This window comes from Equus asinus, chromosome 19 (assembly GCF_041296235.1).
Source record: "Equus asinus isolate D_3611 breed Donkey chromosome 19, EquAss-T2T_v2, whole genome shotgun sequence".
Classification (NCBI taxonomy): domain Eukaryota; kingdom Metazoa; phylum Chordata; class Mammalia; order Perissodactyla; family Equidae; genus Equus; species Equus asinus.
Window position 1 is genome coordinate 22692461 of NC_091808.1, and position 27249 is coordinate 22719709.

Consider the following 27249-nt stretch of genomic DNA (forward strand, 5'->3'; position numbering starts at 1 on the left):
ATATGCAAGTAACTTTATAGATTATTTTATCTGTAAACTTCTGAAATTTGGCTGAAATGTCCTCACTATAAAGTAACCTATCAAAGTTGGCTATTGGCCTTCCTGATTAAAAGCTGCCACCATAAAGTCTTTGTATTTTTCCCCAGAAACTTAAGGGTCAGTTCATCTGTTGCTTTTACGTATTATAAAATGATTCAGTAAAATGAAAACCGTATTGTTTTTGTTGTCACCATAAGGGTTTTTAAATTATTTTTTTGTATATTACTTTTAAACCCCTCCAAAGGACACTTCATGTGTTGGAAACTCATCTGCTTACCTGCTTATTTTAGATAAAAGCTTCAAATGTCGTATGGAATCAGTATGACTGAATCCAGAAAATATAAGCAAAAACCATCTTCTCTGGTTAAGAGACAAATTTAGCATTTCTGGAATGAGAGGCTCTATGAATTGCCTTATATGCGGCTGGGAAACTGGCTTTTCAAAACTAATCTTCAGTCGGAATTGTGAATGACCTGTTGGCTCTTGTCTGTTAGATAAAGTTCCGCCTCCCCGGGACCTGCAGTTTGTGGAGGTGACAGACGTGAAGATCACCATCATGTGGACACCCCCTGAGAGCGCGGTGACCGGCTACCGTGTGGACGTGCTCCCCGTCAACCTGCCTGGGGAGCACGGCCAGAGGCTGCCCATCAGCAGGAACACGTTTGCAGAAGTCACAGGGCTGTCCCCTGGGGTCACCTATCACTTCAAAATCTTCGCCGTGAACCACGGGAGGGAAAGCAAGCCTCTGACAGGAGAACAGACAACCAGTACGTCCTGCTTCTGACTACCTCCACTCCAAATTCTCCACTCTCACTTCCAATGTGTGGTGATGTGCAGCCTACAGTTCGCTCCCGGGTGTACAGCTAGAAGTAGGAAAACACTCAGCTGACGTAAAGCACGTTAAACTTGAAAACTCAGACAAGCTCCACAGACGCTAAATGACAACCCAGATGCATGTGCCAGTGGAATGGCAGTAAGAGAGGAGACCTTAAGGGAACCCAGTTTTCTTTACTAATGGAGACATGGATTGAAAATTGAAGTGCATTTTTGTGTAAATCAATATATCTAGATCAAACGTCAACTGTAGACTCTTAGCACTTCAGAGTAGAATTACTGATAAATAGTGATTGCTAAAATGTTTGGTACTTACTAGGTACCAGGTCCTCTGCTCTGTTCTTTATGAGCATTGTCCTCATGTTTATATGAGAATATTTCTATGAGGATATCCTCAGATTTATCATCCTCGTTTTGCCCTAATGAGGAAGATATTATTATCCCCATTGGATACATGAAGAAACCAAGGCTTATAAAAATTTCTGCAACTTGTAAGGTCCAGATCTAGGAAGCGATGGAGCTGGATCCACACAGACCTATGTCTTTTTGACCGCAAAGCCCACGCTTCCAATGATTCTGCTTGCCTATCTCTTAAACATTTCCTCTCTTTTAAAAGTGTTTTAAATTCTGCAGGGAAACTGCTAGTTGTCGTACGCAAGAAGAAAACTCACAATTTGTGTGATTCTTTCTGAGAATGCAAACTCACCGATGTCCTCCCATGATTCTGAGGTTCTGAATATATTGTATCATTATTGTCTTATCTGAATCATGTGAAAATAACGTTTATTTCTCCAGTGGAGGACCATTCATGCAATAAATACAGAGAATATTGCTTTTGGTCCATATGGAGCTATCTTTTTGCTGCCCTCTCAGTGGGCTTCTTCTTCTTTTCCTAACATGTTTGGCTGAGAGCAGAGAAAATTGTGGCATTCACAAGTATGCGTTTTGGGTTTTTTTTATACCATCTCTTTAGTGTTAGTATAATTTTGGAAGATGGTGGGAAAGTCAGGCTGGAAAATTAGAGTTTCCACAGGATCAAAGTTAAGCAAAAAGGGTCAGCAATTTCTCAGGACTGACACAGAGTTTTGCAAAGTTCTGTGGAGCACTCAAATCTCTGAATGGCTCAATTTTTCCAAGGTTTGGACTCTTAGTTTCAACCCTGAGAAGAGAAAACTTGGAAAATTCAGCCAAGCTTTAGAATTTCAGTACGATAATTACTGAGGTTTCAATATTTCTCGACATATTTCATCTTTTTTTCTAGAATTGGATGCTCCCACTAACCTCCGGTTTATCAATGAAACTGAGTCGACTGTCGTAGTGACCTGGACACCCCCTCGGGCCCGGATAGCCGGGTATCGGCTGACCGTGGGCCTGACCCGGGGAGGCCAGCCCAAGCAGTACAACGTGGGGCCCTCTGCCTCTCAGTACCCACTGAGGAGTCTGCAGCCTGGGTCTGAGTACACCGTCACCCTCGTGGCCGTCAAAGGCAACCAGCAGAGCCCCAAAGCCACTGGAGTCTTTACTACTCGTAAGCCAAAATTTAAATATCTTTTCTTAGTGATGTTGTAAGTTCTCGCCTATATTCACATTCTCTATTCTTCATTCATATTTTTAAACAGTTAACTTAAAACACTAGGGCAAGGTTTAAATGAAAAATTGTTTTTAATTTAAAAAAAAAGATTTAAAGCCCTGCTACTCAAAGTGTGGTCCGTGGATCAGCTGCTGGTCCATGAACTGTTTGTTACTAGATAACAAGGAGCTTGTGCCAGCAGGTGAATCATGAAGTACACTGTTTAGTTCAGGTGATCAGTTTTTGGCAAGATTTTCTTGATGAAGGAAGCAGTGCTGTAAATTACAGATGTTGCTCAGTTCCTTATGTCCTTCTGGGACCAGCACCTTGAGTAACACCGTTTAAAGCATCCAGTTATTTGAAAACTGAATGCTATTGTATTAAATGAATTTACCAAATACTAATTAAGGCAAGAAAAAATCAGCAGCCGTGTCTACACCCTGATACTTTGGACATCAAATGATAGCAGTCAGTGTAGAATAAAAACATCTACCAATTGAATAGAAACCAACAGAACAAGAAGCCAAAGAAATGATTTCTTTACAAGTGTTGACGGCCGCAGATTAAAGTACTTCTGAAGGAGAAAATAGCTTTCCTAAAAATTACTCTTGAAATTCCACAGAGGGAAAAATACTGAAAATAATTTTGGTCATGTCCGTCCTTTTGCTCAGCCTTTGACAGGAAGTGGCCTTAAATCTCTACATCACAATAAAGTGCTGTATTCATAAACTGATTTCTATTAAACATTCTCATTGACATACAAAGAACTATGAGAACGTTTATTTCTACCTGAGCGCTATTTTGTTCCTTTTAATTCAGCGTTTTGAATTACAGAAGCACTTAACACTTTTTCAGCATATATTGCAACGATGAACTGCTTTGCAATTTTCTAAAATCTTTCAACAAATCTTATTCTTTGGCTAATTTAAAAATATAGATGTTAACAATCATTCAAAAACTGAAGATAAGCTTAATTTGTAAATAACTATGGAATTTATTTTCCGAAGAAAATTCTCTATAAACTTTTCCCTGTAGGAATTCATAATTTACCTAAAATTATTTCAATTTAAATTTCATTTATGAGGTTTGGTTAGTGAAGTCTTTTTTTCATAAGTAAGTGCTAACGGTAAGCAAGTAAAATCTGCTTTTTATTTGTAAGTTAACTTTTAAATTTTGCTATTTTATGTTACATGTTCCTAAGACACTCTAAAATTTATTGACATGAAATCAGTGTCTTTGTATTTCTTGTAAATATCTATTTCTTATAAATGCCCTTCACTGAATTGGAATGGAGATTTCAATAGATTTAGTCTTTTACTAACCACATATAATTCTACATATTATCTTTTTTACTCAACATGAGACATATTTTCTGTAGTTTCTTTTGTTGGATAGAGTGCCTATAAAAGAAAAAGCATTTTAAATGATACTAACAGTAATTGAGTAGAGTGGAGTGGGTCAATATAGACGATTTCTGGTACTTTTGAGGATGTTGATATATTGGACATGTTGTTTTATGTTCTGCACAAAACATTTATATAAAATATAATTATATTTGAGTTAAAGTACTAATAGTCAAAACTAATTTTTTTAAGTAACATAGTGCCTTGCACATAGTATAATTTCAAAAAATATTTGTTGCATAGATAATTGAAGAAAGAGTGAGAACAGAAACGGCTCAACCAAGCTTAGATTGAAATAAACCTACATAAGTAGGGAGTCCTACAACTTTATTTGAACTTCAAGTACTCGCTGAGGCTGTCAACAGCAGCAGGGATTGCATATTTTAAAAATTGCTTTAAGTTTCTGTTGCTTTTTACTGTCTTACCAAGCTGAATTCTGGGCATAACTTTTCTGGGTTTTGTAACTTGTACTAAATTCTTCAGAGCAAATGTGAGAGGGGGGTGGAATGCTGCTTCTGGGGAAAATTCAGCTTACTCCTTTATAAATAGGGCAAATTTTATTTCGTTAACAACCAGGCTGTTCTTCACCTAACAAGACCTGCCAGAACCCATGGCTTATACTTACAGTCACATCCTTTGTTTGACATCAGTTTGTGGGTTTGTGGTTTGGAGATTTTCCTGTAATGGTCTTCCCAGGCAGAGAGCATCCTGGCGGGCTCAAGCAATAGAAAACACCCAATCTTAAAGCCCAAGACAATTGAGGAGAATGTAATTTGTGAAAAGGTTGTGGCTTTCACAGATGTTTAGCGAAAGAAGCTGACTGCTCTCTAAATTGTTTCTTGTGGCCATTATCATGGTCACTCTGGGCTGGCCACCGCATTTTGGCAAAGTCAGCAGCAGCCGAGTGGCATATGATTTCTGAGACTCTGGGAAGGCATCATAGGTCACCCATCCTAGTTCCCCTGAAAATACCATCAAAATAATAACATGCTTATGAAACAGCTTAGTAAACCAGTACTACTTCAGTTCAGCCATTAGAGCAGCCATTACAAAGAGGCCCACACACATATTTTACTTTTTCCCACACAGTATTTTAAAAATAATTTTTTAAAATTGCACATTACAGTCCAAACTGGAAAGCAATGGAAGAATTGCAACACTGGGCCTGAATTCCCACATGGCAAAGAAAAAACAATTGACCGGAGCTGAGTAGTGACTGGAGTCTTAAGACTTTTAATCTCCATTTGTATGATTCTGGAGGATAACTCTTTATCTAATCAGCCATTCTCAATTTAGTACAAATGCACTTAGTAGGTGCCTTCTCAGTCGGCACAGAATTTGGTTGGGATGTAAAGAGGAAGGAATTGTGAAGACCAGGGCTATCAACACACTTGAAACCCTTGAATTAGCTCACCCTACTCAAATGTCTTGGTTTCTGAGACCTCACTTTTCCTATAGCAGCCAGTTATTAAAACGCTTATTCTCCTTCTTAGAAGATTTAGTCATTCAACCAATTATATTTTAGAGATTCTAAATTCATAATAAGTTTTGTACGCATATTGTTTTTCTTCCTCTCTTGTTTCTTTAAGGAATATCTTCACTAAGAGAAATAGCAATGATGTCAGGATGCCAGGAGATACAAAATACATTTTTATTTTAATTCCTAATTCCAGTGGCAAAATACTAAATTTCTGCAGTATGATTAATCTGAATGAGTAATTACATATTTAAGGAAAGAATCTTTAGAATTTAGAAGCACATCCAGCATGGCAAATTTTGTTTAACTTTCATTTGGCATTTCCGTTGCAACCAAAAATAATTGGTCGTCATTATAGAATAATTCAGAATAAAGCTATTTTTAGATTACCATCTATAATTTAACTTTTGTTCTCAAATTAAAGATTAAGAAGCAGAATGATAATCAGTCTGTGGTGACCAGTTTTACATTTTATATGGGATTTTATGCTGACGACATAGGGAAATTGATTGTCCTCAAACTGAAATCCCAGATATGATGAAAAGACACAAATCCGAGAATCCAAGGCGTTGAAAGGGTCCTCTGAGGTCAGCTAACCCCTTGTTGCTCAAGTCTGATTGACAGACCAGCAGCATTGACGTTACAGGAATGCTAAATACCTAGTCCCGTGATGAATTTGCAGCAGCAGAACTGCGTTTTCGCCAGGTCTCATGATTTGTGTGGCACATAAAAGATTGAGAAGCACTGACCTACTCCAAATTCTCAGGCAGGGAAGGGACATATGTTACGTTGAGGATCCAGTAGCTGGTTAAACTGAGGTTCTTGATAAAAATACTTGCTATCTACATTCTATGCAATTACCTGTGGTTCCAACACATATTGATTTCCCTTCCACAGTGCAGTCTCCAGGCTCCATTCCACCTTACAACACAGAGGTGACTGAGACCACCATTGTGATTACATGGACGCCTGCTCCAAGGATTGGTTTTAAGGTAAATTACAGATATTTCTCATCTCTTGGGAGATAGCCCTGAGGTGCCTTCATATTTCTGGATGAGGCAGAAACAGGATGTTCAGGAGTCAGAAGACCTGGGTTTTGTTCCTTCTTCTGTTCAGTGTGGTCTCTGACCACATTGTCGTGGCATAATAAGCCTTCTGCCTCACCGAATCCTGGAAGGATGGATTGAGGCAGTGAAAATGCTTTATTAACTATTAAAACATTGATATGGAACTGTTAGTTGTTGTTATCTTATTTTCTTTCTCCTTTCCCCCAGGGAACTATGTTTAAAAATACATAGAGAAACACCATTTGTTGTGTTGTTCTAAATAGATGTCAACAAGTTCACGAAAACCAATTTAAGGGAGACCAATTAAACTCAGAGTCACTTAAAAATCACATTTTCATCCAATCGGTTTCATTTCAACTTGTTCAAAGCCCCTTGGGGGAATCTCTTAATAGAATTTAAGGCGAAAGTCTTCTGCAGATGTCTGGATTCATGTTCTTTAAAGTAATGATTTTAGGAAAGTGATGAAAACAAACGAATAGGTTTAAAAGAATTCCTTTCTTTCGCATTTAGAGTGTGGAGAGAGAAATATTTATTATAATTGGAAATCAAGACTAAATCCTCATAACTGTTTGTTTAAAAAAAAATATGCCAAAGCTCAGTTCTTTTTTGAAATATGTGAATGGCCATATCAATGGTTATGCTACTTAAATATAGAGAAGCCCTTTTTGAAGATTTAGTCTACCTTTTAAATTTCCCTAATAGTGTCATTCTGACTTTCTCGGCCTTATAATGAACGAAGGATGTCTCTAGAGTTGAACACTGCTCGACGACATAATATTACCTAAGTTTTTGAAATAAAGTAGTGAAAGGATTAAAAATTCATGGGGCTGGCCCCGTGGCCGAGCGGTTAAGTTCGTGCGCTCCGCTGCAGGCGGCCCAGTGTTTTGTTGGTTCGGATCCTGGGCGAGGACGTGGCACTGCTCATCAAACCACGCTGAGGCAGCGTCCCACATGCCACAACTAGAAGGACCCACAACAAAGAATATACAACTATGTACTGGGGGGCTTTGGGGAGAAAAAGGAAAAAGAATAAAATCTTAAAAAAAAAAATTATAGGCACATTCATTTCAATTCTTCTTTTGTACACATCATCCTGCAAGTTGAAGCTATGAACGTACTTCTTCAAAAGGAGTGTTTCTGAAGTACAGTGTGTTAAAGGGGCTGGTGCCTTTAAATTAAATGTTAACAACTCAATAGAGAGAGAGAGCTAGAGGATTTCTTCCAGCGAAAAGAAAAAATAGAAATGAACTGTTATGTGGCCCAAAGCCTCTGTGTATTTCTGGGTTTTGCCAGGAGATGATTTATCAAGCAATACACTGTGGAATGACATTTCTCTGGAAACTTCCATTATAAGCCACCTTAATGCAGTTCTGGAAGATACCTCCCCGACTTGGCCCCCGCGCTCCCCATCCAGGGACTTTCCAGCTAAAGTATCTAAAAGAGCTGAAGTAAGGCACCCACTCATTCCATACTGAAAGCCCAGAGTGCCGTTGCTGAGGAGTTCCTGTTATACGAAGCATAACCACAACCTCTCAGCAGTAACTCAGCTCTGGAAATGTTTGTCCGAGGTGTTTATTTCGCTCTTCTTCTTCTAGCTGGGTGTGCGACCAAGCCAGGGAGGGGAAGCACCGCGAGAAGTGACTTCAGACTCAGGAAGCATCGTTGTGTCTGGCCTGACCCCAGGCGTGGAATATGTTTACACCATCTCAGTCCTGAGAGATGGGCAGGAGAGAGATGCGCCAATCGTGAAGAAAGTGGTGACACGTAAGAGGAGTTCTTTGCCCCTTTTTTTTTTTTTTTAGTTTTTAGAACTGTTCCACTCTTAAAAAATAACTGATATCAACATCGCTTTTTACTTACAGAAGTGGCACAGGGGAAAGATGCCATCCCTACTCATAGTATGTGCCATTTCTAAATCTGGAGTAGCAAGTTCAACTCATGTCATATATCCCATGGTCAGAAGTGTTCTTTCCATGTCAAAAATATTTACGAAGTGGCAAGGCAGAAAGAATGTCAGTAGTATTGTGAAATCGTTAATTGTAACAAATCTGTCAGAGAATTGCTGTCCATCATGGTTTCATAGCACAACTTCTGTATTTTTACTGATTCCTATAGGAGAGAAAGAGAGAGAGAGAGAAACATTCCGGAAGTCAAGTACTTTGTGTTAGCTTTAACTTTTAATTTAAAATTTTCTTTCTGTTTAGCATTGTCTCCCCCAACAAACTTGCACCTGGAGGCAAACCCCGACACTGGAGTGCTTACGGTCTCCTGGGAGAGGAGCACCACCCCAGGTAAGCCTGGGATCTACTGGGGGCCGGTATCTGCAGAACCTTTCCAAGACAGAAGCTTTAGGAACTACATTCCTTTCAGAGAAAGATAAGGTCAAAATTCTAAGTACCCAGCTCTCCGTAAAAAATACACGGGTCCGTGATTGTACATCATAGGGTGACGTGTAGGATGTTTTACTGCATGTTTATTTAAATCACGGGAAAGAGAACAAGGCAGACCCTTATCTAGCTGTAGGGAATTGTGAGGGCTGAGGAGGAACATTCTGGAGGGTGCCTTTTGCTCACTGACATTCAAAATCGCCAGACAAATGGCTGAAGTCATACTACATAATTTTCTTTTTTGTGAGTTATCATAGATCCTAAGTTTATTATTCGTTGAAGTTTTACAAATACTTGGTCATGAATTACACCACAAAAATCTAATATTCAAGTAGCATAATGTACCACGGCAACGACAGGAGAAATTTTAGATATTCCTGGCCTTTGTCAAGCACATGTGAAAGCCTCTTTAAATGAGAAATGTTAACTAAAATGTCACTGTATCATTTAATATTGGGCACATTGGGGGAATCACTGTTGAAATAGCAGGATACTTATTATTGAGAAAATTCTAAATTAAACCAAAACAGAAGCTCTAACTCATGTTGGTTGCATCCATAACTGCTGCACTCCTTAATTTAAGGGCTATATTTAGTTTATCATCTCCTTATTTCTAATTTTATTGTAATTTTTTCAACAGTTCTGACCTTTGCCTGGACACACAGCTAAGGGGGTTATCTCTAATGCAATCACACACAATAAAACCGCTCAAAATATCCTTGTTAATCTCCCTCTGATGGAGAGTGAGTTTGGTGAAGTTTTCCTTACCTATGGAAACATTTTAAGCCAAAGCTACACTATTTCCAGCTGAATTACTCTAAATTTGAAACTTTAAGTTGGCAAGTTTCGTGCTTGTTAGAAGCTGGATCATTCATATTTGGTCTTAATGGATGGCCTAGCCCCCCTTCTGGATGGTCAGTGGCACATGTAGTGACCTAAATATTTATTCCTCATCCAGTTGGGTTTCCTTGTACATACTTCAGTGTTCACCCTGTTTCTCATGACAAAATGTACTGTCCTTTCCTTGCCCTTGGGTGATTTTAACTTAAGTATACTTTCTCATTTTACTTTTAGTCTGTCCCTGAGGATCTCTAGTCATCACTGTTTTAATTCGAATGTCTCTATCCCCCTTCACACCCTTACTCCCCAATTTCTCTGATTCCTAAAGTCTTCAGCAGTTACTATTCTTTCTCTAGAATAAGTATAGCCACTTTAGTTTTCTACTTTTTCTCCGTTCTTTATTCCCTTCCTGCAAATCCCATAGGTTCAGACCTTGTTAATTAGGAGAGCCTGCTTTGGGGAATGTTCTTGAAGTTGAGAGCCATTCCTTACTAAGCAGGTAAAATGCAATATTCTCCAGCTGTCCTGCAGGTGATCCATTAAGGAAAAGCAGGATAGGGTGGCAGAAGGAGCGTGGAATTTGGAGACAGAAAAGCCTTTGGTAATCACTTCCCCTTTCCAAGAATTTTCTTTGGACTCAGGAGCTTAATCCCTGCCTCAAAGGGTTGTTGGAAGCACTGAATGACAGTAGAGTCCTTTCCCCATTTCCCCTTTGTGGGTCCATCATTGGAGTCTAGTTTAATACGCGCTGGGTTGCAAATGTTCCATGCAGTAACGTCCTCCTTTCCATTTTCTCCAGACATTACTGGTTATAGAATCACCACCACGCCTACAAGTGGCCAACAAGGCTATTCTCTGGAAGAAGTGGTTCATGCAGATCAGAGTTCTTGCACTTTTGAAAACCTGAGTCCTGGCCTGGAGTACAATGTCAGTGTTTACACTGTCAAAGATGACAAGGAAAGTGTCCCTATCTCTGATACCATCATCCCAGGTAATGGAAAAATAAGCTGTTATCCTCAGAGTGGCAGCTCCAATAAGAGCGGGGATTAACATCTTAATCCCTAGATGGTTGAGTGTGTCAAATATATTTGGGATTTAATTCTGACCTCTCAACCACACTCTCCAAAACCATGAAGTCAAAGCAACTATTTGGGAAAATGCTTGCTGTTAACACTGCTTGACTGTCTGTGCTTCACTGGGATGCTGTTTGTTGCAATGAGTATGTAATGGAGTGACAACCATGGCATTAACTCTGTACTGTCCGCTCACGTGGAAATATTACTAAAACGATGTCATGTGTCTGTACTCAGTACTGACAGGCTAAAAGTAATATGGTAAATGCATCCCATCAGTACATTTGTGCCTGATTTTACAGTCCATATCAATTTTCCACAGCTATCTATAAAATAGTATTTGTCTCCATATGTGAACCCTGAAATAGCACTTGGTTGACACATCTAATTCTTTATCTTACAGTGTGTAATCCTTCTTTTTTAAAATTGAGGGAAGAAAAAAAAAAAAGAAAGGCCTTCTCTTCAGGGTATTCTTTCTGGTGAATTGAAAGACAACATTAAAAAAACCTATCTAGGGATGGGCTGGTTGATTGCCCAAAATTGGATTATGACAGAAGAAAAGCGTTGGACAGGTTGTGTCCCCCTTTGCATTACTTAGTAGAATGCTTTTACTAATGCTAATTAAATAACTTTGATTATGAATTTAACAAAATGTTGGCACTGGCCTTGGGCTCAGGCCTATCTGTCTTCTGCCTGAAGGTGCTTTTGAATGGCACATTTCACACCATACCTTCATAATGCATTAGCATTATGGACATAATGCTGTCATGAGTTTTGTATGGGGGGAAAAAAACTCATGAACCATTTTTTTTAACTTCATTTATGCAAGCTTTATTTTCCTATTTAAAAAGTTTTGGATTTTTTAAATATTGCTCATGCTTACTACAGATTTTACGTCTAGGTTCTAGGAATGGTTTTGACGTCCTAAACAGGCCTATAATTTTTAGGAACCTGAGAGGTTTAAACTGTACTGTTGAGAGACATTTTCAAAGTGACAGAAAATCCCTAAAAGAATATTACAGTCTGTTTTATTCTCCCAGGGCAGCAAACGATTCATGATGCTTAGGAAGTCTTTTCAGATAATTTGGAAGAGATTGCATATTACCATCATTGCTTTAACAGTCCATCAATTTTACCACTAGTAACCTGATGTACACTGCTTTATTTTTTCCTCTTTTTTGCCTCTATTTCCTTTTGCCCTCCCCCCTTTGCTTTGTAACTCAATAGAGGTGCCCCAACTCACTGACCTAAGCTTTGTTGATATAACCGATTCAAGCATCGGCCTGAGGTGGACCCCGCTAAACTCTTCCACCATTATTGGGTATCGCATCACAGTAGTTGCGGCAGGAGAAGGTATCCCTATTTTTGAAGATTTTGTGGACTCCTCAGTAGGATACTACACAGTTACAGGGCTGGAGCCTGGCATTGACTATGACATCAGCGTTATCACTCTCATTAATGGCGGAGAGAGTGCCCCTACTACGCTGACACAACAAACCGGTGAATTTTGAAAACTTCTGTGTTTGAGACGTGGATAGTGTTGCATGCTGCCACCAGTCACTCTGGTTAAATATGGATGTTTCAAGGGAAAAGCCAGCAACCTGCCAAAGATTAAGAGAGGGCGGGTTGAAGGGTGAGGAATCATGCATATGCTAAGCTGGTGGATGGAGACATGTGCAAGTAGTCTTGAGTATTTAAACCACAAATATGTATAAAGCTAGAGAAATAGAGATATCTGATCTATCAAATACAAAATAGCAAAGGTTAAGTGAATTTGCAGACTGTAGTTTTTTTAAATATCTAACATTAATACCAAATTGCATGATGAGCACCACTTAGTAAGAAATGTACTTCGAAAAATGTGCCATTATGCTCTTCCTTCTGCTCTTCGATAAACTCTATCGTGATCCTTCTTTGTAGTTGACTAAAAATCCATTAAAATTTAGAGTAGAATGGATGGGGGTGTGGTTTTGAGGTAGAAAAAGAAACTTTGGAGCATTCTAGGTTTCACGGTCATGGTGAGGTAAAGAAACTCCTCTTTAACCACAGTCTGGCGACGAGCATGCAACATTATGAAGGTTCTCTGCCTGCATGGTAGGGAACACGCTGAGAACCAAACTGCATGAGCCCTTTTCACTTGTAAGTAGACTTCACTGAATGGAATCGTAGCTATGCCAGTAGCCATAGTCAACTCATGTCGGGACATTTAGGACCCTCTTGTCCTTTTGTCTGTGTGCATGTGTTTCTTTGAAAAGTACTGCTATGTTTTTCTTTGCTGTGTGGCAACTTAAGCCTCTTCAGCCTGGGATAAAATCATCTTCAGTGGCATTAATAACGTACTTAAAATCAGCGTATTTAAAAGTCGATTAAAATCATTCTTTAAAATATATTGATGGCAAAAAGGTTAAAGAGGCCTAACAGTACTGTGTCTAGTGTTTTATTTTTAACAGTAGTTCACTATGATTTAGATTAGATTATTTGCATGATTATGACTCGTTTCCTTTATGCATGAAATACTGGTTTTGCCTTTCCAGTTATTTTTGTTAGCTTTAACTTTAAAATTACATTAACTTAGTCTTCCTTCTTCTTTGAAACCAGCTGTCCCTCCTCCCACTGACCTGCGATTCACCAATGTTGGTCCAGACACTATGCGTGTCACTTGGGCCCCACCTCCATCTATTGAATTGACCAACCTCCTGGTGCGCTACTCACCCGTGAAAAATGAGGAAGATGTTGCGGAATTGTCAATTTCTCCTTCAGACAATGCAGTGGTCTTAACAAGTAAGTGGTCAAATGTATCTACTCAATAAATACAAAGCTAGAGCATAAGGAAAGAATGCTGATTCTCAGGACCAACCGAGATCAAGACAGTTACAACAGAGCGACAGACTAAACTCCGACTCCAGCACGCAGCTCTGTCAGTTTTGAAAGATGGCACGTTAATTATTTTAATATATCTTTGATAGCTATTACTTTTTAAGAATCAGTGGAAAAACACCAGCAGTGAAGTTCAAAGACTTCAAACAAGTTCTGCTTCCAAATAAGCACGTAAAAATAAATGTTTATCGAGAGAAATTGTATGGCTAAATCTAAATGTTTAGAGAGAGAAAAAATGAAGATTGAAAATAGCGTCACCATATGTTTTAGTCTCATTTTTGAAAAGTATCAGCAGGTAATCTATTTAGCATTTGAAAACTTAGAAGCAGTAACTGATTACTCAGAATAGATCAGGAGGCTGTTTTGAAGAAGAGCTAGAAGTTTAATTTGTACTTCAAAAAGAATCTGTTAGCAGGATTTCTCTGAAGCTTGAAGACGTAGAAGACAGCTGACACTAAAATAAACAACAACAATTTATGGAAATCGTCTCTTTCTAGTTCCTACCCTTTTGAAATAGACATTATTTATTAAAGAAAATAAAAGGAGGCTGCAACGTGGTGCTGTGTTTCACATAAATGTTGCTTTTCATTATAAGAGTCAACTAGATACATAAGAACAGTAAAAGTTTCTACATAAGGGAAAAAGAGTTCACATTTGGGTACGTTACCAAATGACGTTCTGAAAGCATCCTCTATTTTCAAAGATATTTTAGAGAATGAAAGGTAGCTCAGTATGACCACCGTCTTGGTTTCTCATTTCGTGGCTGAGAGGGAGAACATTGTTATGTTTGCATATCGCCTATTGTTTCTGTTCTGGAGCATTCTGGAACCAGTAGTGACAGCATTACCCGAACACAAGCCCCTGCTTCAGGACCGCTGTCTGTCCCACCTTAGCCACAGACCTGTCTTGCGTTCATTATGTGTTCTAAGGTCTTATTCTAGATCCTGCTCAAATCTCAAGGAAACCATTTTCCCTCAGAGAAGCCGTTATTATCCTATTTTACAGATGGAGCAGTGTAAGCACTGAGGTCCCCAGTGGTTGAGTAAATTGCCCCTGGCCAAGCAGGAAGGAGGAAATTGGACTCCAAGCATTGGCCCTCTAGTCTTTTCCAAACCTTGCAGGGGCCTCTGGAGAAAGGCTGAAGGGGAGATGGTGTGGAGGGCAATGGGGTCTAGTGAGTCGGAGTGCAATGTTTAGAAGCCTTACTTTGTAACTTTTTTGGTAGTTCAAAATGAGAACAGAGGATACCCAGGGATGGATGTTTAATTTTTTCTAAGTATTCTGCTCTCACCTTAATATGGCACAACTCATCACTTTCCTATGGAGTATGATTCTTTTCCAGTAAAGGTTCATTGTCAAGACCACTGGTCTTGGCCTGAGTCAACTCCTGTATGATCTTGGGCAAGTACACCAATGAAGATAACTTCTCCATGCCTTGATGTTTTCATTTGTAAAATGGGGATAATTGTAAACTAAACTTGAGATAAAGGATATGTTCATTATCTTGAATGTGGTGATGGTTTCACAAGTGTACACAGATGTCAAAACCTGTCAAACTGCACCCTTCAAATATTTCCAGTTTATTGTCTGGCAATAAAGCTGCTTTAAAAAGCAGGAAACTACAGGGGCTGGCCCCGTGGCCGAGTGGTTAAGTTCCCGCACTCCGCTGCAGGCGGCCCAGTGTTTCGTTGGTTCGAATCCTGGGCGCGGACATGACACTGCGCATCAGACCATGCTGAGGCAGCGTCCCACATGCCACAACTAGAAGAACCCACAACGAAGAATACACAACTATGTACCGGGGGGCTTTGGGGAGAAAAAGGAAAAAATAAAAAATTTTTTAAAAAAAAAAGCAGGAAACTACCTCCGAGGGTGGTTGTGAAGAATGAATGATAATCCACAATGCCACAGACGTCGTTATCGCATGCCCTCGACAGACGTGCTATTGGGTGAAGGATGGAGCTATTACTGTGCTGCAGCAACTCCACCATATTGCAGATCTGGCAGAGTCACACTCACAGAAGTAGACTTGAGGGCAGGGCTTAGGTGACACAGGGCAGGGTGACTTTCCTTATCACCTAATTATAGCCATCTCCAGGTAGCGACATTCCATTAGCTATAAATAGGCTATAGGACTAGATTCTTGAATATTTTATCAGTTGAAACAGTCCCAAGGGTATTTTGATTTTTCAGGCTTTCAAGCACAATTTAAAAGTGAGTCCCACTTGCCTTTTCAGATCTCCTGCCTGGGACAGAATACTTAGTCAGTGTCTCCAGCGTTTACGAACAACACGAGAGCACACCTCTTAGAGGAAGACAGAAGACAGGTGAGTCATGTTGGCAATATGTTTATCCAGTAGCTTTCACCTACCAATTTTAAACAGCAAAATGGAAGGCTACTTCTAAAAAAAATCTCCATTTTTGTGGTGGTGGTTGTAGCCTTGTCATTACTTTCTGATCACTGGTCTTAAAAATTAAAAGACACCTTATTCACCCTGACGTTCAGTCACTACTATTATACTCTGCTTCCAGAGAGGACCGAAAATAGTCCAGAAACTTTGTTGTCTATCCTCTTAAAAAATGTGCCAAGAATAAAAATCTCATAATCTCTATTATTGAGAGATGATGAACATTCCTTCTCATTGGTGGCTTTGTCTAAGGGCTGACCCAACCCTGTCATTGTCATCTAAGTATTTTCTCCCTTTACTAAGCCTACAAGTTTATTTCCTTTTTTCTACTTGATGAAATATTCATTTACTATGAAAAGGAAGCTGAATTGAATCCCGTAACATTATGTCCCTTCTTAAATATGAGTACTTCTGTTGATTTTTCCCTTTAAAAAAGGGTAATGTAGTATATCTAGTAATTTTATTTATTATAGTTCACTTGCTTGCAAAATGGAGCTCTGATATCTCAATTTGGTTTGAGTATATATTTGATTAGAATAAGTAAATGGTAGAACTAAAACAAAAATTTGCTGCAAGTGCCAGAGAAGTTAAATGATTTGAATTTGAGATAAATTCTAAATTCTTGTTAATTTTTTTGCAGTACGCTAAGTTCTTGATTGATGACAAATTACTTCATTGTAGTTTGTCCAACATGACGTCTTATTTTAGATTGAGAGAGCCTTATGTTTGGCGTCATTACCACCCTGTTGACGTATCAGTTCCCTCTGGAGTGTAGAAAGCTTCTTAGAGATCCAAACACTTAACCTGAGCGTGGGCAGATCTTGCCTTACTTTGAGAGACACACTTACAGGATGGGAACGTAGAATACTTGAACACTGAAGTGTTTGAAAATATCAATTCCCAGAATATCTTAAACACCTATTTTCAATAGTGATGCAGAAACCTACTGTAATGACACATAGGAATTACTTGGATTACGCAAAAGAAGAAAAAAGAATGCTTGAGTTGGCCATTCTGAACTGAGTCAATTTATGATTTTGAAGTTTATATGTGGCTTAGAATCAGAACATCATAACCCGAGGTTTATGGCAATTCACTGTGTGAATGTGAAAGGACAGAAACATTGGATGTATGTTAGTTTCTCCTACATTCTTTCTCACTTCCTAAGCTGGTGGTGTCTTTTTTTTTTTTCCTCTCTCCCTTGCTCCTCTTGGTGGGAAAAACAGGTCTCGATTCCCCAACTGGCATTGACTTTTCTGATATCACCGCCAACTCTTTCACGGTCCATTGGATTGCTCCTCGAGCCACCATCACTGGCTACAGGATTCGCCATCATCCTGAGCACACTGGTGGAAGACCACGAGAGGATCGAGTGCCTCCCTCTCGGAATTCTATCACCCTCACCAACCTCAATCCAGGCACAGAATATGTGGTCAGCATCGTTGCTCTTAATGGCAGAGAGGAAAGTCCTCCCTTGGTTGGCCAACAATCAACAGGTAACTTGTTTTCTGGTCTGCAAAGAAACCCGGAGGACTTCCCTAGGCAGGGAAATAGCTTTGTGTTGTCTAAGTTATATAATCCCTTAAAAAGATAGATCATGGTTATGAGACATGGATAGGGAAGTGAGAGAGTATGTGGAGAAAATCTCCTTCTTAGCATATATTAAAGAAGATAATTGCTTTATCCTAAGAAATTTCTCACTTGATTTAGGTATTTATGAATTTCTTTTTTGTTGTTGTTGAGGAAGATTCACCCTGAGCTAACATCCGTGTCAGCTTTCCTCCATTTTGTATGTGTGTCTCTGCCATAGCATGGCTGATGGAGTAGTGTAGGTCCACACCGGGGATCTGAACCCAAAAGCCCGGGCCACCAAAGTGGAGCGTGCCAAACTTAACCACTACACCATGGGGCCGGCCCTATGCATTTCTAATAACTAAATTTTGTTCAAAATATAGAAAACACTGTTTCCAAATTCCTTTAAGAACATAATTATTTTGATGTAATAGTGTTGTTGTTCTTAGGAGATAGATGCTGAAGCTCTTAGGGGAGCAGTATCGTCTTAGTCTCAAATGGATAAACAAAAAGACAGAGAGAGACAAGAAAAGTGGCAGATGGTACCAATTAGCAAATGCCTACGGAAAGGAGATATGGGTGTCCATTATATTATTTTTGTAACTTTTCTGTTGTTTAAAAATTTTTCAAAATACAAAATTGAGGAGAAAAAAACCCTTCAATATATTTGAAATAATCATTTTATCATAATTAGAATTGTCTCCTTAACCTCTTACCTTGAATGGTTCATAATTTTAATTTTGCCAGTTTTGTATAGTATTTACATTATGATTTGAAGGAATCATAAAGGCAATTACCTGGAAAATGAACAAAGAAAGAATCTGGGCATTGTTTGAAAGTTACGGATATGAAAACTTTGCCATGTTTTTCTAGTTTCTGACGTTCCAAGGGACCTGGAAGTTATTGCCACAACCCCCACCAGCATCTTGATCAGCTGGGACGCTCCTGCCGTCACAGTGAGATATTACAGGATCACCTATGGAGAAACAGGTGCGTTAGCACAATGCTATTTCACATTCTGATCAAGTCACAGTCTGTTGTGGGGAACCAGAAAGCCCCACTGTGGACTCGTAATTAAAGAAACTTTGGCAAGTCCATTCAGTGGATCCTCATCTTTTCCAAGAATACATAGAAAATATGTACGATATAATTGGTGGCAAAATCAAGATAAAAAGTTGTTTGTATAATATGAGAGGAGGGATGGTAGAGCTGAGCAAGAAAGGATTGTAAATTCACAAATAGATTCTCAGCGGTGAAATGATAAGTGATTTGTATTTCTCTTCTTTTTACTTTCCTGTTTTGTCAAAATTTTATTTAACATGAATATATTTCATTACAATTTTGAAAAAAGAACACGATAAATGCAGTCCTGGGTTGAGGACTTTCCTTCTTCCCTTTTCGAATGTTAATATACAACTCAGTGACATTTTAAAGCTCGAATGTTAAAATAGCATCACCTACAATTTTGTCCCAATTTGTACACACTCATCAAGGTTTACCACGTGCATAAATAAATAAACCTTTGTTTTCAGCCCCAATTAATAGCACCCTTTTAAAGGGAATAAACGAAGGTGTGACTTACAAGCTGCTCTCAAAGTGTTAATTCAGTTACTCAGCAATCCCCAGTGTCTCTTGGCCTCTCACACTTTGAACTAACCCCTTTTCCAACAGGAGGAAATAGCCCTGTCCAGGAGTTCACTGTGCCTGGCAGCAAGTCTACAGCTACCATCAGTGGCCTTAAACCTGGAGTAGACTACACCATCACCGTTTATGCTGTCACTGGCCGCGGGGACAGCCCAGCCAGCAGCAAGCCAATTTCCATTGATTACCGAACAGGTACCAACTCCTCTGGGGTGACATAGACATATTTACTCAGATAGTTAGTTGGTATAACGTTCTCCCAAGGTATTTTCCTCATTGTGGGACTGATTTCTTTTATTAATAAGATGAAGCATCACCTACAGCTAACCAAGTTTTGAGCCAGATATACAAGGAAACACCCTCGAGGGCTGAGATTTTTGTCTGTTTTGTTATTCAGTATATTCCATGTGCCTACAATAGAGACAGGAATAGAGGGTGTTCAATAAATATTTATTAATGAATGAATGAATGAGCTAAGATAAAAAACCAAACACCTTCTTGGAATGTAGTTTCTTTGTGAATGAAGCGCCATCTTGAAAATAGATAATGGTGTCTAGGTGGGTGTCACACCTTCCAAAAGATATCTCTGTGTTTCTGCAAAAGAAACACCTAGGACTTGTTAATGATAGCAAGAGATCATTCTGTATGTACCAGAACTGGAGAAAGGACTTGTCTAGTCTTGTCCCAACGGACTGGAGCCTCACTGGTTTCTCCTTGTTTTTATTTGTAGAAATTGACAAACCATCCCAGATGCAAGTGACTGATGTTCAGGACAACAGCATTAGTGTCAGGTGGCTGCCTTCAAGTTCCCCTGTTACTGGCTACAGAGTGACCACTACTCCCAAAAATGGCCCAGGACAATCAAAAACTAAAACTGCAGGTCCAGGTAAGAATAGCCAGCATCTCACATACATCGGGATAAACAGAATAGGACCACACAAGATGCTTTTTAAATAAATGGCCATGTGGCTCTGAGTACTATACGTTTTCACAGCACGTGTCAAAGATTCCCCATTTGTGAATTCAGGGCTCAAGATTGTTACCAACTCCCTCCACAATAGAATTTTCAGGATAAGTGCATTTCTGTTTTTACATGCATTCTGTTTGAAATGGTCTGGTCATTTCAAATTATTAGATGCATCTTTGTGGTTTTGTTATTGTGCACATCAAGAGGGGACAAATGGCCTAACTGAGATCCTTTTAGCTCTTGTTTTTGTTTTTATATGAAATACTTGTGAAATTAGGATCCTAAGGCAATATTTTAAAGTCAAGTTAATTTTCATTTTTCCAAGAGCAGCGTCATTCATTATTGGGGACATCATATTACATTTGAGATTTACCCTTTAATGTGACTTTGCTCCAAGGTGGTACTTGGTATTAGCAATGAATATATTTGTCCAAGAGGAAGTCCATGTCTGACGCCTCCAGATCTTCATGACAAGTCTACAAATGAAAATTCCAGGCCACCACACATTTACTACCAAACTCGGAAAGTCACTTGGATGACCTTCTAGTGGATGACAAAGATGCTGCCTTTGCTTTTCACTCCCTTTACAGATCAAACAGAAATGACCATCGAAGGCTTACAACCCACAGTGGAGTATGTGGTTAGTGTCTATGCTCAGAATCAAAACGGAGAGAGTCAGCCTCTGGTTCAGACAGCAGTAACCAGTACGTAACCAGTGTTTGTTTTCCAGTTTCAAAGTCAAATTTTGTTCTTAAGTGTCCGAATGCCCTCTGCATGTCTTTGGCAATTATACGTAGGGAAAGCTAACTTATTCGTTAGTTTGCGTCTTGAGCTGAGCCCTTGACATTTTTCCTTCTCAGTGCCAAGCAGTGAACATCTAGGGAAAGAAGTTGTGGAACTACCATAGTTAGTGCTGTGCTTTCAATTTCTTTTGCTCAAATGGCCTCAGCAAAATCTTATTTGCTTATAGCAAATCTACAAAATATTTTGCTAGGACCTTCTTTTCTAAGACTGGATGGTAAAGTTGATTGATGTGTGCCTCATGAAGCCATTATGTCTAGAGCATTTGGAGGACTGTAGCTGGACCAGTGTTTAATGTACATACGTAACAGAACGGGGAAAAGAAAGAGCTAAAGACAGATTATAACTATCTGAATCTAATATTGAAAATCAACTTTACCACTTCCAAGGTATAGAAAATCCAGGTCTATGAGACTAACAACACATTGCAAAAACAATTCTTGGTAGAATATCTTAAAATTAATAGAAATACATCTGCGTTGTGGGGACATTTTGCTAAGATGTCTTCTCATCTCACGTATGTTTTAATAAGTGATGGGACATTAAATATTTTCTAAACCAAGACAATTTAAGCAAGCGTCAAGTAATTCTCCATTTAATAGTGGGTTAATTGGAATTTAATTCATCAGAGAAAATGGGATCTGCAGAACTGCTTTGCATGTTATAAAAATGCTTATTTCACAACTTGCTTTTCACATAACCTCTTACCATTAATTTGCCTAACAGACATTGATCGCCCTAGAGGACTGGCATTCACAGATGTGGATGTCGATTCCATCAAAATTGCTTGGGAAAGCCCACAGGGGCAAGTTTCCAGGTACAGGGTGACCTACTCGAGCCCTGAGGATGGAATCCATGAGCTATTCCCTGCACCTGATGGTGAAGAAGACACTGCAGAGCTGCAAGGCCTCAGGCCGGGTTCTGAGTACACAGTCAGTGTGGTTGCCTTGCACGATGATATGGAGAGCCAGCCCCTGATTGGAACCCAGTCCACAGGTATATCGTTAACTGCACCACTGGGTGCTCATGTGGGCAGCAGCTTTATGCCCTACTGAATGAATTATACTTTATCGGGCTCCTGATTCCCGTGTAAGGGGGTTCAAAAAAGCAGCCTTACTATTAGGAAAAACCATCCTCAAAGAAGAATAGTAATAAACAATAAAGTTCCGGTGATGTTTAGATAAAGTCTAATAAAAGGAAATTTTGGAGTTGCTTGGCTTATAAACGAGGCCGTAAAGCAAGACATTTGAAGATAATGCGAAAATTGTGGATTATTTCCTAAACTGTGACTCCCTCTGGTTACGTTCACTGCATATAAAGGAGAGAAGTGTGGCATCCTATAGCTTACTTTAAAAGAGGAACCCAAATTGGGCCATTTCATAGCAGCATGATTCTGAGAAGACGTGGTTAAGACCTTCCTTCTCTGGTTAGATACTGTGTGTTGGGTGTGTAATTTTCTTACAGGATTAAGAATCAGACACATGAGACAGTTGATAGGGCAAATGCTTTCCACGATACTTTATCTTCTTGTGCTTTGTTTCTGAAGCAGAGTGGAATGTTAAAGATGTGTCCTCATGACAGCATAAACCCTGGAGGTGACAATCTGTGTTATTGCTCCTTGCTTCTCTTTTCTGCTTCTGTTGTGAGCCAGTTTTCTTCTTATGCTGCACCACAGAAAATACCTAAAATTCAGCAGTGATATCTGCCTTGGGGGTCCAAATAAAGAGAATAAAAACATAATTCTATCTTTAGGGGGATGGAATACTCTGTGAAATGGTTTTCCACATAAAGATAATTTATATAGGAAAAAGGCTATTGCTCATCTTTCCATACAAATGGAAAATCAATTCTAATGGCCAATAAGCCAATTTGACTTTTTTCGTTTTTTAAAGGAAAGCAATAATAACTTCTGAAACCTCAAGTCTTAGAGTTCTGGCATGTGCCCAAGTATTTCCAATGATTGTGAGCATTGGTGGATATAAAACACATTTTTTCAGCAAACATGTTCTTCATTTTTGCCTCCCTTCCTGTACTGAATCTTTGCTTGACCAGGGAACCCACCTAACCAAACAAGCACAATCTGTTCTACTTGTTGGAATTCACTTTCTTTTCCCTTTGCCCCATTTCCTATAAGATAACCTCTAACCAATGACCATTCCAACAGCCATTCCTGCACCAACTGAACTCAAGTTCACTCAGGTTACACCAACAAGCCTGACCGCCCAGTGGACAGCACCCAATGTTCAGCTCACTGGGTACCGTGTGCGGGTGACCCCCAAGGAAAAGACTGGACCAATGAAAGAAATTAACCTTGCTCCCGATAGCACATCTGTGGTCGTATCAGGACTCATGGTAAGATGTGCCCTTCCTCATTGGAATAAAGAAGTAGGTCATCTCTTACACAGTTCAAGGTGGTGGACATATAATAAATCAAATTGTATTCTGCGCTTCTGCCATCAAATAATTTTATTGTAGTTTTGTATCAAGGAGAATTCCTTTATGTTGACCTAAGCTCTTCCAGATGACTATCTGGGACAGAATGTTATAAATAGCTTTGGATGTTGGACAGCTCTTTAAAGGTATTCTGTTTATTTTAAAAGCTTGTGTGTGTATATGTGGGTGGGGGGGCAATTTATATATCCATAGGCTGAATGCATAAATCCACTTAAGTTATGCATTTTCTGAGCTCTGTTACCTTGGCAAGGAATATTCTCCTGTTTATACCAACCCAGACTGACCTTATCTTCATTAAACCATTTTTAATTCTTCTAGACATGTATCTAGAAAACTAGCCAGGAGCCTAGGAAATTGATACCCTTCTTAACATAAGGCCACTTTCAGGAGAAACTACAGAAAGAGGGTTTAGAGAGAGAATAGAGCATTCTCTTTGCCTCTCTATGATCAGAAAAATTCATCATTTGCACCTGTCAGATCGTAAAGGAGAAAAATAGGCTAATACCCATTTTGCTCATTTTGTATCAGCTTAGTGTAAATATGCAAGTTATGGTTTACTTGTGCTTAACCCCTAAGTGCATTTTGAAATTCATATAATTTAAATAGGTTGATCATCTGCAGTGTAGGAATGAAATTAATCTAGGAATTTACAGTGCTGAGGGTTTTGCTAGTTTCTTTTTCTTTGATAACTGCTGTGTTTTTCTAATGCTGTAGTGAAGACCCCTGGGCTGCAGAAGATCACATTGCTAAAGCTTACCGTGCCCTTGTTTCTAGGTGGCCACCAAGTATGAAGTGAGTGTCTATGCTCTTAAGGACACTTTGACAAGCAGACCGGCTCAGGGAATTGTCACGACCCTGGAGAGTGAGTAATCAAACTTTTTAGTGTCAACATTCTGTATAAACAAAAATTAAGCACTGGTAAATGATTTTCTAGCTCACTAAGCTAACAATAGAATGATTCCCAATTTGACAATTGCTCTCCCATCGTTTTGACTTAACTCCTGTGACCTTCTGTGCCCCCCAGAAGGGTGTCCACTGGCACGTAAATGGGATCACTTCATAATGTTACGATGCTGGTGTTATAAACAAGGACTAACTCCTAGTTTACGCTTTACTTGTTAAAGAATTTGTTTTCATAGAGTTAAGTTTGGGGAGGACACGCCGGCTCCTGCTGGATCTTAACAGTGCAATAAATATAGGACAAAATGGGCCTAGATTCTAGTTTTCTGATCAATAACTCATGGTAGGCTCTTTCGGAAGTCACATAAAGTGTCAGACTTTCTTCATATATAAAGTAGAGATGGTGCTATACCTGTTGAGAGAAAAAATATGAAGCCCTATAAAAATAACAAAGTACTACCAATACATGTATATATTATTGCTGGCTGCCCATATTGTAACTCCTACACGCATATTTTACATTATAATAAATTAATAATTTTAACGCTTATTGAGATATTTGTAGATACTATAAAGTTAGCCTTGGGAACCACTGGTAGTATTTGTAAAGCTTTTCAGTTCTTAAAAAAAAAAAAAGTATGTGAGGTTAGTAATTTCATATTTCCAAATTACTGTCAACTTTTCTTTCTGGATGCCACAGAAGAAAATCTACACATTATTAGTCATGTGTAGAAATGGATGCATTTGGGACATAATAAAGAAACTTTTTTTTGAGCGAGATTAGACCTGAGCTGATATCTGTGTCCATCTTCCTCTATATGTGGGGCCCCTGCCACAGTGTGGCTTGGTAAGTGGTGCCTAGGTCTGTGCCTGGGATCCAAACCAGCGAACCCCAGGCCATGGAAGCAGAGTGCATGAACGTTAATTAACCACTGCGCCACCAGGCTGGCCCCAAGAAACATTTTAAAATACCAAAACCTTACCCATATGAGCCAGCCAGGCACTAATCTCTAGCTATGATCCCATGTAGATGTCAGCCCTCCAAGAAGGGCCCGCGTGACAGATGCTACTGAGACCACCATCACCATTAGCTGGAGAACCAAGACTGAGACCATCACTGGCTTCCAGGTTGATGCCGTCCCAGCAAATGGCCAGCCTCCAATCCAGAGAACCATCAAGCCAGATGTCAGAAGCTACACCATCACAGGTCAGGGAACTCGCTGTACTGACCACATTTCTTAACTGCTATTCACAACATAAATGAGCTCATTAGTTATTCTGCCAACTACACTGATTAAACTTATTTTCAATGTTTTATGATAATCCTATATTTTTTAAAAACTTATTCTAATACCTTGATCAGAAATAGATTTGTCCTGTGAACGCCTGACTTTGTCTAATGTGTTTGCCAGAGAAATGGCATAAATTCCATTCATAAAATTTGATCTTTCATCAATGGACCCTTTCTTGTAAAAAAAAAAAATTGTAACACAATGCTTAAAGCCAAAAGAAACTAAATAGTGGTATATAGTTCTTGACATTAACATAGATTATAAAGCATAATTAAATTTTAAAAAGCAAACACTGCTTCATAAAGATCAAAGTTAGAATCTAAGAATGTTCAATATTTGGTCAATTTAGGTCTTTTTGAGATTTAAAATTCTGATTCCACTTACCAAACTGCGACCGTCTGACTACAGTAAAGAGACAACACACTCGATAGGAGCTCGCCCCTCATTCTCCAAGAAGGTCACTTCTAACATAGCATTTTTGTATTTTAAAATTTATTTTAGCCAGTGTCTCTGTATGCATCGGTGTTTTTCTTTTGAGATATGTTTCTCTTTAACAGTTAACACCCATACCGTGCTCTAATTTATTGTTCAAATGTGAACTGCTTCTGTGGTCTATATGAATATGGGATGGTGGAGGACCCATGAAAATTGTAGATGAGTTTGAAAATTTTCTTAGTGAATCAAGACCAGATACAAATCATCTCTTCACAAATCTCAGGTTTGCAACCCGGCACTGACTACAAGATCTATTTGTACACCCTGAATGACAATGCCCGGAGCTCCCCTGTGATCATCGACGCCTCTACTGGTAACTACACTTTCTACTGAAGAAATGCCACTCACCTATATGTGATCAGTCATGTGAACTTAAGAAACAAATATGAGGCTGATGTTTTTGTTTTATAAATCACAGTGAATCATTTTTACAGTTTATAGAATCTCAGATTCTCTGAAGTCTTTTTATAAGGGTTGGGGAAAGAGCATGGGAATAATTTTCTTGGTCATTCATTTTCTTAGAGACTTAATTTCGTTTTCCTTTAGCCATTGATGCACCATCCAACCTGCATTTCCTGGCCACCACGCCCAACTCCTTGCTGATATCATGGCAGCCACCCCGTGCCAGGATTACTGGTTACATCATCAAGTATGAGAAGCCTGGGTCCCCTCCCAGAGAAGTGGTCCCTCGGCCCCACCCTGGTGTCACAGAGGCTACTATTACTGGTATTGCTGCTTCCATTCTGCCATTTTCCTCCATCTCTAGGACACACAAAGTGCTTAGCAGACTCCAGCTGTGTCTGTGATGCTATACCATGAGAACAAGAAGCCCCATTTCTGATAACTTCAAAAAGCATCCTCTATGTAGGAGCTATAGAGCTCTATACATCTGAAAAGGCATGAATTCATGAAAATGCAATAATTTCAATGCTGTCATAATGGCATAACTAGAAACATTGTACTTACTGTCCATTTGCCAGATACCTGTCAGTCTAATCTTAGAAAAAGACATTTTTCAAAACATACTGGCTAATTGTGATCCTGTCCTCTCACTCAGCTCCCGAAAGATCTGATGATCTTGCAGGACTTGCCAGAGTGCCCCTGCCATTGCCCCCATTATCCAGTTTCACAGAATAGGTCTAGAGGCAAAGC

The 27249-nt window shown here is 39.2% G+C and overlaps 1 protein-coding gene across 12 annotated transcripts in view; it reads left to right on the forward strand.

Annotated features, from left to right (window-relative positions):
- FN1 (fibronectin 1) overlaps positions 1 to 27249 on the forward strand; it is a 65640-nt gene that overhangs the window by 26613 nt on the left and 11778 nt on the right. For 3 of the 12 annotated variants that reach the window (XM_014843578.3, XM_070489769.1, XM_070489774.1), the window contains exons 19-38: positions 534 to 806; positions 2135 to 2401; positions 6221 to 6315; positions 7986 to 8154; positions 8595 to 8681; positions 10417 to 10608; positions 11918 to 12190; positions 13289 to 13471; positions 15805 to 15894; positions 17202 to 17471; positions 18421 to 18537; positions 19219 to 19383; positions 19919 to 20074; positions 20746 to 20859; positions 21683 to 21952; positions 23121 to 23308; positions 24185 to 24272; positions 25341 to 25517; positions 26321 to 26410; positions 26644 to 26823. In XM_014843578.3, the coding sequence (XP_014699064.2) occupies positions 534 to 806; positions 2135 to 2401; positions 6221 to 6315; positions 7986 to 8154; positions 8595 to 8681; positions 10417 to 10608; positions 11918 to 12190; positions 13289 to 13471; positions 15805 to 15894; positions 17202 to 17471; positions 18421 to 18537; positions 19219 to 19383; positions 19919 to 20074; positions 20746 to 20859; positions 21683 to 21952; positions 23121 to 23308; positions 24185 to 24272; positions 25341 to 25517; positions 26321 to 26410; positions 26644 to 26823 (3444 nt within the window). The remainder of the gene's footprint in view (positions 1 to 533; positions 807 to 2134; positions 2402 to 6220; positions 6316 to 7985; positions 8155 to 8594; positions 8682 to 10416; positions 10609 to 11917; positions 12191 to 13288; positions 13472 to 15804; positions 15895 to 17201; positions 17472 to 18420; positions 18538 to 19218; positions 19384 to 19918; positions 20075 to 20745; positions 20860 to 21682; positions 21953 to 23120; positions 23309 to 24184; positions 24273 to 25340; positions 25518 to 26320; positions 26411 to 26643; positions 26824 to 27249) is intronic. The other 9 variants (XM_070489771.1, XM_070489773.1, XM_070489778.1 and 6 more) reach the window with 3 other exon arrangements.